Below are 10,975 nucleotides of genomic sequence, written 5' to 3'. Positions count from 1 at the left end.
TTCTTTTTTTTTTTTACTCTATTCACCTGTAGTATCTTATTTTTGCTCTAAAAAGTCTTGAATTTGACAATATTTTTTAAAACCATTTTCTCACAGAGTTTTTTTTCTTATACTCTGAGCTGAAAATTTCCTCTTCAGTCACACTTAAATATGCCAAACTTTCCAATTTTATTGCTATCTAATTTCTGAAGGTTTCAGCAGAGGTTTTTTGTTCATATATCATTCATAGCCTGATTTATATCACATTTCATTCCTAAAAACAGAGAGAAAATTGACTTTATATGGCTGTTGGTAGTATTTTCCAATTTATGGAGTGATAAAAAGAAATATCCAAAATCCCCTCTGTAAAAATCTTTGCCTTCAAAATGTCAACGAAATGAAACAAGAACCTGAAGAACTGGAGAATTTTGAACCTGGTGTTATCCAATGTTATTATTTATGTTCTGGAAGTGTATGCAAATCTGCACGTTTTATTAGATAATGCCTCATTTGCTTATTTAAACATCAAATTTCAGAAAACTTGTAATACAAAACATAATTTTCTTAATGTAAATAACTGTTACTGAAGTTAGAAATTTTACCCTTTTCACCTCTATTACATAAACAGTAAATATTACTTATAGGGCTTTAGTAAATTTTGATGCATGTTGCTACCAAATAAAGCACAGAGTAGTTTTGGTTTGAAAACAACAACTTTATGTTTCAAATAAAAATCGTATGCACAGAGTTGCCGAAAATAATAATAGTTTACATTATTTTCTAAAAATAGATCTTTAAATATTCTCTCCAACAATAGCTTAATATACATATGTGACAAATCTTTTAGAAGGCATGTAGAATAACACCACGGGGTTCCTAGATACTTGCAAAGTCTGAGTCTTCATACTCAGTAAGTGACGATTGGAAGAACACTTTGGGTGATACGAACTACACGTTTATCCAAATTACTTCATCCACCTTTCACATCTGCTTCCCGTAGTGTCAATACCCCAAATGTCTGTACCTCTGCCGATCTAGGTCTTACATCCTGGGTAATAGGTGGAATACAAAGAAAAGACCATGCAAAGGAGAGCTACTTACTATTCAACATGAAAGAGATTTGCTATCTGTTATTTAATATGATGCATAGCTGTTGCGTAATACAGTAGTTGAATACAGCCTGAGTGTTGTGTATACCTTCCCTAGATACCACTGACCTGAAAACTGAAAACCCCAAACAATGAAAACATGTCATAAAAAAAACATTTTAAATAAAATAACTGATAAAAACATGAAAATGTGTATATGAATTACCTTGAGACAATCGAGTTGACTGAAAGGAAATGGCGTACTTGGAAAAACAGACTGACAGCGTGGCCATTACAACCCTGTGCACCTATCTTGCATCATAAGTCCACACACAATTGGACAGTTTTTCCAACAAAGCCTTTTTCAGGTGTGAATCTATAATGCAACATCAGCAAACTGTTACATTTCTTCAGTAAATACACAAAACTTAATCCCCCATTGTCCAGTTAAATATTACTTTGTAAATTAATTCTAATATACAGTACAGACTCTGTATCGAATCAGTGGGCTTACTGCAGTGATGATTCTGAAAGTTATGGTGTCTCTTTCCTTTTTAACATTACTTAACTGTATAAATACCTATGTACATATATAGAGCATCAAATCACACCTTGTTCAGTCACTAGTTTCTCTGTGCTGTTCTGTCTTTCCTTCTTTTCTCCTCGAATGTGTCCTTCATGTGTTCACGTTAACCTTTTCTCTGGAGCCTCCAAAAATGTCTCACTACAGGCGTCCTTGTATGTTAAAATTTCCTCTATAAGTAAGCCCTAGCGTGATCTCAAGCTGCACACATGTTGACAGATTACAGTAAATACAGTACAAAGGAATGATGGAACTTGACAGTCTTTGCTTCCTACGTTTTAGTTTTAAAGGAAGCTATTGTTTCGAAATCTCAGTCCTTGATTTTGATCTCTGAGATGCTCTGAGTGGAACTTAACAATGTTGACACTGATGTTTATCTCTTAAATTGAACATAGCAGAACTTATGTCAGTATTTCTGTTGATATTCAGTATTCTATCAAACATTTACAAAACTGTCTTTGATTGGAAAAATATGAAATTGCCAAAAGTATAACACAGCTCTTCCCAATCTCTTCTCTTCGCCTCTCATACAATTTAAATGTGCTACAAAAAGGAGTTTGGTGAAGTACAGCAAACACAGGCATGTAGGGTAAAAACAAATATTCACTACTGTCTTTGGTGGTCCCTAAATCTGTGCTTTGGTGCTCCTGAATGCAGGTTCGTGAATGAAGTCATCAGTGTGAAACATGTCTCTGCCGTTCCTATCTATGTCCTTGCTCAATCCCCCAGGGGTGGAAGTGCCCAGCGTCCAACAGCATTTGCCCCAGCCTCTGTAGAAGCCAAGGGTACCAGTGCAGGCCGTCGGTCTGCGGTTCTGAGGGTCTCATCAGGCTGTAGAAGAACCTCAGCGGGGCCAGGACCCAGTGGGCCAAATGGTGATTGTCCACAGCAGCATAGCAGGACGCAAGCACGCCGTTCACCACTATGGAGCCATGCTGGGTCAGTGGGGCATACAACCCGGTGCTCCTCTGCTCTTCTACAAAGGTCACGACTGAAAGTGTTCCTTGTGACCCCGCTTTACCTTGTGATGTGAGTACGCACTGTCCCGGCTGGACCTCACTGGCAAAAACTGTCCGCAGACCTGCTTCCCAGCTCGGCCCGCCCCTCTGTACGGAGCCCAGAAGTGGCTCTTTAGCTGTCTCTCCCCACTTCGGCTCACTCAGCCCACCAGTGCAGTCTGTGACAAAGATCAGGTGAGCGGCGGTGAGAGTAATATTAAGTCCTGTGTTGGTGCCAATGGTGTAGAAGATCTTTGTGACGTTGGGCTGGCGGTCCAGGAAGGATAAGACCGGGCTGTAGAGAAGGGGGCCGTGACCATTTGTCGTTGAGGAGGCCAAGACGTGGTCGCCAGGCTGGAGGTCACGCATCTGTTTAGTAGCCCCACCCTTGAGGACAACCTGAGCGTTGCCAGGGAAACAGCCACCGGTTTTGGCTGCCACAGAATGTTCTTGAGAGATGAAAGAAAGAGAAATACGATTATTTAATTTAACTTAGTTTTATTTTAATTTTTTGGTGATGATGCGTGGACGAGGAGTCAAAACATCAAGAGAAACAGTTTGAAGATTTGTCTGGAGTGGAGCAACAGCACTGCAGCGATTCAGCTTCTACAGTGGCTGAGGTCACTGAGTGATCTATAAAACAGGCAAGACTTTGACACTGACTCAAGGACAACTTTATCTCAGTGGATCAGCCGGAGACTGTTAACATACGTGACTCATATTCAAACTTTGTCTTTTCTTCCTCTTAGAACTCACTCACACACACACACAGAAACATTGTTTTTACCAGCAGATGAGGATTTCTAACGCTAACCACAGTTGATCATTTGATTTTTCTAAACTGTATACATGATTTCTTCATTCAACAGGTTTGTGTGGCCCTCTAAGCAATCTCCAATACTTACACTAATATGAATGTGACTTGAAACCCTTTATATTGTCTCCAAAATTCCAGAGGCTTTTCAAACACTTAAACTTAAAAATCAGTAAAAGAGCAGCTCTTCTGCTATTTTTCATATAGATGTTTTCACTGTAAAGGAGACGGTTCACTCCCTTTGCCATGGCATGCATGTCTATTTTGCTACTCTACTTAATATGTCAAACCCAATTTGGCATGGTGACATCAGCACGACACAAGTAATATTAGAACAGCATGTCTGCTTCTGCTCTGTCAGGACAATGCCATACATGTAGGCCACAGATGCCACGGGATGCACATTCGATCTTGGCGGAGTATTAAGAATAAGGTGGCCCTTTAAGATGCAGTGAGATGAGGTGGCAAGAAGAGGTAGTCAGCGAGAGCTAATGGATAACCAGCTGATTGTATCACCGCAGTCAGAGCACGGCCTGGGGTCAGAGAAACAGGAAAGTACACAGACTCAGACCTGGGTCTAGGAATTGTTTGGATTACAGCAGAGTTTGTGTTTTAAACAGAGTCACATGCCCGCTGTCTGTGGCTCCAAACAAGGAACAAGAACTGGCATATTGTAATAGCTTGACTCCTAACAATGAATACCGTACTGTGAAAAATTTGGGACTACTGAAGGCAAAATCAGTGTGTGTGTGTATGTGTGGGAGTATGTGTGTGTGGGAGTGTGTGTGTGTGTGGGAGGGTTGTCTAAAAGCAGTCTTAAGGCAGCCAAATATTTGTCCAAGGTGTGCATGTCTGCAAGCCAGAGGGCTGCAGAGAAGGAGGGCTGTGACCGGGAGGTGATAAGACTTAGATAAGAGATCTGAGAGAAACCTACTGAAGGAAAAGCAACAGCAAAACAAAGGGAGAGTTAATCATCTCACAGCTTACTGACCTCAATGGACTGCTAGAATGTAGTTTGGCATCAAATAACTGGTGGTACCAGACATGGGTAAATGGGTTTCTAAAATGTGTCAAAGTTAGAATAGTTTGAGGTGGAATGTAGTATTGTTTGCATAAGGACTGTTTCCGTTTTGCAATAAATTTGGAATCATATCACAGGAATGCAGTCAGATATCACGGTAAATACACAGTAGATGCATTGCTTGTTGACTGTCCTGCTACTAAACGTAGCACAAATCCATGTCTGGCTCTTTCTGCACATCATACAGCTGAATATACAAAGAATGATCATTTTACGAATAGTACAGCAAAGAGCACAGGTGCACCACCTCGCTTTGATTGGCTCCCAGTAGGCCCTGCACACACACAAGAAGCTACACACACACACACACACACACACACACACACAAAGACTGATGATAGTGGCGCTGAAAAGCAAGGTAAACCATTAGTGAATCACCAACAAAGGCATTAACCTCATTAGTGGTAATGACAGCTGGCCACAAACACAAACACACACACACACTGGAGCTCATATCCACTTCTTACCTGACTTGACGCTACAGTGAATGTGGGCTTTGGACTCGTAGTAGACCCAGTCAAATCCGGCTTCTACTGCCAAGCGGGCCAACATGGCGTACTTATTTCTGTCCCTATGAAAAGAACAAAAGGGTATCGTAAACTCCAAATGTGATTCGATTAAAGCCATAACTTTCCAAACATGCAAACATTTTTCCACTGACATCCACACATTTATCTGTACAATGCAATGTATTTAAACATTCAAAATCCAAATCTGAGTCAGCAAAAACAAATTCCGCTGACTAACTGGTTGACTCATCACATTACTACTGCCTGACTAAGTGACTTGTGGACTGAATAAGTGACTAAAGCACTTTGAATGTTTGTCTGACCTATTTGAATAATGTGCTCAGTTGCATGCCTACCTGTCTGAGGTGGTGATGTCGACAGCCCGGCCCTCATAGTGCAGCGAGTCCTCTGAATGGTGACCATCTTCATCCCAGCCTTCGGTCACTCTCAGCTTAACACCCGGCCACATGTTCATCACAGAGATGGCCAAAGAGTTTAACTTGTCTTTGCAACGCTAGAAGAGAGGCGCAGGGAGGGAAAGGGAAGGCAAGGAGTTAGAAACAAATCATGCAAATACAAAATTAATATGTTCTTATAATGCTAAGAGAGAAGCTGGAGGTAGAGAACTGAAGAGAAGAGGGCTGATGTGAGAAGAGCTGGGTGTGATGAGTCTAAGGGATGGTTACAGCCATGTGATCTGCAAAAGATACCCAAGTTCAGAGAAAAAAAGACACATTGTGGATAGTGTGTGTGTGTGTGTGTGTGTGTGTGTGTGTGTGTGTGTGTCTACTGAAGCAGATAGTCAGAGACACCAGTGTCATCACATTAAGGCGGGGACGGTGGAATGAGAGCAGGGCGACAGAAAGAGGGACAGCGTAGCTCAGAGAAGGAGAGCAAGCAAACGGCATGACCTACACACACACACTCCAAATGCATACAAAGAATGAAGACAATAACTCTATTATAACTGTGTCAAGTGAATTATGTCAGAGGTGAGTGGTCAAAGTACACACAACTATCCATGTGTGCTGGCTTGGGATGATTTAGCACTTTTCAAGTTACTTACATAAGGCTTGAGGTCAAGATGCCTCTCAGCAGATCCTGAGATCTGATTTGAAGCAATGGTTTGTCTGTGTGGGTAATATTAATGCCCACCATTGAATGAAGTAATTTACTTATTCTAAATTAAGGTATTTAATTTGTATATGACCCAATTTAGCCTACTAAAAAAAAAGAAAAAAAAAGTCAGAGATTTGGCGCACTGTGAGTAAATTTGTTGTTTCAGTTCCACAATGTGTTAGAAATGCCTTCTTTGTAGCCCACATAATCATTAAACTATGCTATGACTCTAAGATTATAACTCCTGTACTGACTGGTTCAATGAAACCTGCATATACTTTGGTTTGACCCTCAAATGAGTGGCTTTACGCACCTGATGGACAGCTGTTCTGTATGAAGACGAATGACTGAGACTACTCAACAAAATGAGGCTTAGTTTGGGAGTAAGGGCAATACTTAAAGGCATTATCAGAAGCTAGGGTTGTCAGGTAGCAAAATCCAGAGGTGAGACGAAAAGTCAATGAAATCAATCAGTTTGGTTTAAACATTTAACTGACAGCAAACACTCAGCAGTCAATTGGATGCAACAGCGTGGCCAATCTGGGCTGAAGTGATCCAATTCATTCAGCTACACGCAGTCAGCTGTCAGCTCAGAATTAAACTTTGAGATATTGTATATTTATTTTTAATCGCTGTAATCAATGGACAATACAATGCTGGGTATTACGCAGCAGCACCCGGGAACAATACGCATGGCGCATTTGTGAAAGTGTTGCATCCATGCCCCTCCATTCATCCCCCTCTTTACCTGGGTCATCAGCCTGTCGGCGCCCGTGTCCTCCTCATCTTTGAAGATAATATCTGTGTTATAATTCGGCGTCAGTTCTTTAAAGCGCTCGGAGTTGCGCGTAATTTTGCCCTCGGGTCTCCCGCTGGCTCCCAGGGTCTTCTCGGCGACGTTGGGGCTGAATTGCTTGTAAGCGAGCGGGATGAGCTTCTTCGGGAGCCGCCTCTTGCCGTACCCCCTCCCCGGCCCGCAGCCCTCCGAGGCAGGTGCGAGGAGGAGGACCAAGGCACACAGAGAGGCGGTGAGAAGGAGGAAGGAGATCCGCATCGCCCCGGGGGGAGGGAGGACTCTCCCGGGGGAGAGAGATGTCTTCAGTACCTCCCCGGCTCACTTCCCGACTCCATCGTCCGTGACAGTCGCAACATCACGTCCGAAAAACTCGGATAAAAGACGCTCACGTCGGAACCTCCAGGCACCATGTGGACATTCAAAAAGTTTTTAGCAGCTCCAAAAAAAGGGACCCAAATTGAGAAACTTCGCTCCCTCCGCCTTACAGAATCAACAGTAAGTGTGCAGGCTGTAAAGTCCGTGTATTTAAACAAACAGGTTCAAAGTCGATTTGGTGGGTGAGAGAGTTAAAGAGAGAGAGCGGTTACTGATATCCAAGTTGCAGTGTTGTGGTTTCTCTCCCTCTCTTTTCTTTCGCTCTGGGAAACTGTCACACAACATCAGCCACTTTCGCCCGCTGTTTGGTTGGTGCCCTCTCTGGATTGAAAGCTTCTCCTCTCCATATGCGGCCGGCGTGCAACAAGCTGCAGCTTTCCAGTTGAATTGGAAGGATTTGAGTGATCCAAAACGATCTGTTGCCACTTCAGACCGCACCCTGCCAGTCCTGCCCTCCTCTCGCTTCTCCCTCTCTCCCTCTGTCCCTACTCTGCCACCCACCCCGCCCCTCCTGGGCACAGGGCGCACTGGAGAGTCCTGTCCACACTCTGCTGGCAGGCAGGCAAGCAGCAAACATATAAGCTTTGCCCTTTATTGCTGCCACTTCGCATTTCCAGTTGTTGTCTTTGTCTGTCTGTGCCCTTGACAGCTCTGCATGCTGACAGCCTCGTTTGTTTTTTTGTTGTAGACTGTAAACAGCAGGCAATCACAATCAGTTAAACCAATCAATTTCCTGGAGTATGCAGCCACTAATGTTTTTCTTTCCCAGAAGATCAAGGGTCATTGGCTGACTGGCCTGACTATTAATGTCGTAATTTACTAGCTGTGAGACAGTCTGATTTCCTGGATGTTTGGCAGGTGGACTAGCTGAAGCATTGGCTGAATAACTGACTGACAGTCACACAGATTGTTTGACTTGCTGACTGACTGACTAAATCTACAATTGGCTGGCTGCCTGAGTGACTGCTGATTTACAGCAGCGCCAATTAGTCTAGACAATTGTCCTAATTAATGGGACAAGATTAATAACTTTAAAACGGACAAATGACATCTTTAATTTATTAACTTTAGGCTGTCTGGTACCCTGGCTGCTGGCTGTGTGGGGCTGACACACACACACACACTCACATACACTGCACACCAGCAAACCCAACCCCTCCAAATTAGCTCTTCAAATATTTGCTAGCAGAAAATCAGTGGTCTCACCCCTGTTTCTCAGGGCAGGCTCCTTTGAATGAACTGGACTGTACAAGGCTGAGGGTTTCCACAATTTATGTTTTATTATTTGTGAGTGTAAACACCATAAAGTATTTCTGCTGCACCGACCGCTTTTCATGTCCCTTGATGGAACAGAGAAAAGCAAAGAGAGGGATTCACACACAGTAAACAGCCATCTATAGCTGTGTTTACCTTTTAGCTGAAATAGAACATCAACTGAGACCTGTGTAAATTCATTAGAACTTTCCTAGTATGGAAACACACGAGCCGATTCAAAGAAATCGAAATCTGTCCTATAGAGATGTCAGTGTTTTACTGTCCTTGTTTGCAGCTTTGTAAGGTGGAAATGCTCTGATAATGAAGTATCACCTCATTGTAGAAGGGGAATTTCTCCCCTTCTGCTGTCTTTTGTTGCTGTTGATGTTGTTTTTTAGTAACAAGGGATACAGGGGCATACTCGTAAATTTGTGTAGAAGTGTCACAAAAGTCTTGCTCTATTATTGGAAAAGTGTGGAAGGCATGGTCATTGATCAGCTTATGTAACATCTTAAAGCTAAAATGTTGCCTTGCAGATCAATGGGTGGCAGTGCCTCAGGTGGTAGAGCCCATCGTCCCTTAAATTTTGACTTTTTGGGAAATCTGCTGATTCACTTCCTTGCTAAGCGGTCGATAAGATCAATCAATACCACTGTATAAAGCTATAGCAAGCAGCTGGTTAGATTAGCTGAGCTTAGCGTAAATACTGAAAGGAGGGGGATCTAGCCTGGTTCTGTCCAAAGCTAACAAAACCTTTAATCCATACTAACACTGGCATACAGGACAAATTGCTGTTGTGCCTCTTGGAGTTTTTGTTGGTTGCCTGCCAACCTTACAGTGATGAAAAGTCATCAGTTATTGCCAGTGGTGTAGTGGAGGGTATATGCAGCTATATGGGGTATACCAACACATTCTCACTCCGACCTCATCACATATTGATGTTTTGGTCATGGACTTTCCATGTCCAAATACAACGTGCAAGGTACCCTGGGTGCGTTGGTTGTTGATGTTTTGGGACACCATGTCAAGTTCTGCCTGCTGGATACACTTCTGTTTTCACAGGAAATAAACGCACTACGTCAGTACAACAACAAACACACATGGTTAGGTTTAGGCAACAAAAGCATGTGGTTAGGTTTAGGAAAAAGGAACAGGATTTGGCATTAGAATCTTACGGGACGCAAATACCGCACCCTTGGGTGAAAGTCGGTGTTTGTTGGACCCATTCACCAACAACCAACAACTTTTGTCCTTGTCCCGTAGCGTTTCTCCCTGACGTCAGTGGGCGCCCTTAAACTATAATGGCAACTGGCCGCATATCATGCCGACATTAAAGGATGCCTTTTTTAGTTGGTTTCTGATGCTGCAAGTCACTGCCCAGCGCCAGATTTTGACAACTTTGGAGTGAGACCAAACTTGGTATACTAACTTCTTTTTCTTGCTATTTACATTATACCCTATCAGCCAAAAAGCCATTGGGATACAGTATACCCACTAACTCCTTGGTAACCCATCTACCAACTGGGACACCCTCATCACCCTATCATCTACCACTACACCACTGGTTATTGCTCCAGGCCAAGAAACAGTCAAGCACATGATGCCCCGTCTTTTTACATTTACACAAACTTGACTGGCATGTTAATTAGTGAACTTTAGAGGCATTTGGTAGGTGGATTTTCTTATCTTCACACAGAGCCAGGTTCTTTATTTCCCCCTTTCCAGTCTTTATGCTAAGCTAAGCTAACAAGGTGTTGGTGGTAGCTTGATACTGACAGACATGTGAATGGCTTGATCTAATCTGATCTAAATTTGCAAGAAAGAGACCGAGCTTATCTTTTTTGAATATCAGACTATTCTGTTAAGAGTTGATGGTTCGACCTCTGGCTTCTCCTGCCTGTTTATATTAAATTTTTGTGAACACGACACTGAACCAAACTGCTGCCTGTAAGCAGACAATCGTCACGCACAGCATTGGCTACAGTCAGCGAGTACTTTGTGTAATAGGGTCAATGATACAGCAGTAATATGTGTAACAAAGTCAAATGTACACTTGTAATGTTAAGTATTATACTTACACAACATTTGTTTCAGTTGTTATTACCTAACACACATAGGCCTCCATAGTTAATATGTGGAACATTTGATACCCCTATGTTCACCTTTGGGGGTACCTCACCTATAAAGGGGTGTCTACCCTTTTGCTGTTGTTCTCCATGGGAGAGGTAAGCAACATTGCTCTCATAGTAATTTCCGTGTTTTAGCGCTGTTTATAAGTCCATTTTTCAGCCTAAACTTACTGTATAATATGCTAACATATTCCTGTGTCACTTAATTATGTAGGGGCACAAGTTATATGCTCGTAATTGATGGAGGATT

General features: G+C 42.6%; 1 protein-coding gene across 1 annotated transcript; it reads right to left on the bottom strand.

Annotated features, from left to right (window-relative positions):
• Positions 1–654: 654 nt before the first annotated feature.
• Positions 655–7,850, bottom strand: LOC126393296 (indian hedgehog B protein-like). Its single transcript, XM_050049383.1, has 4 exons — positions 6,920–7,850; positions 5,409–5,566; positions 5,011–5,114; positions 655–3,097 (listed from the first exon to the last, which is right to left on the bottom strand). Exons 1-4 carry the CDS (start codon positions 7,223–7,225, stop codon positions 2,352–2,354), a joined length of 1,314 nt encoding a protein of 437 aa, XP_049905340.1. The 5' UTR covers positions 7,226–7,850; the 3' UTR covers positions 655–2,351.
• Positions 7,851–10,975: the final 3,125 nt, after the last annotated feature.

Source organism: Epinephelus moara, chromosome 7 (assembly GCF_006386435.1).
Source record: "Epinephelus moara isolate mb chromosome 7, YSFRI_EMoa_1.0, whole genome shotgun sequence".
In the NCBI taxonomy this organism is placed as follows: Eukaryota; Metazoa; Chordata; class Actinopteri; order Perciformes; family Serranidae; genus Epinephelus; species Epinephelus moara.
Note: the sequence above shows the minus strand (reverse complement) of the source record. Positions and strands in the feature narration are given on the sequence as shown.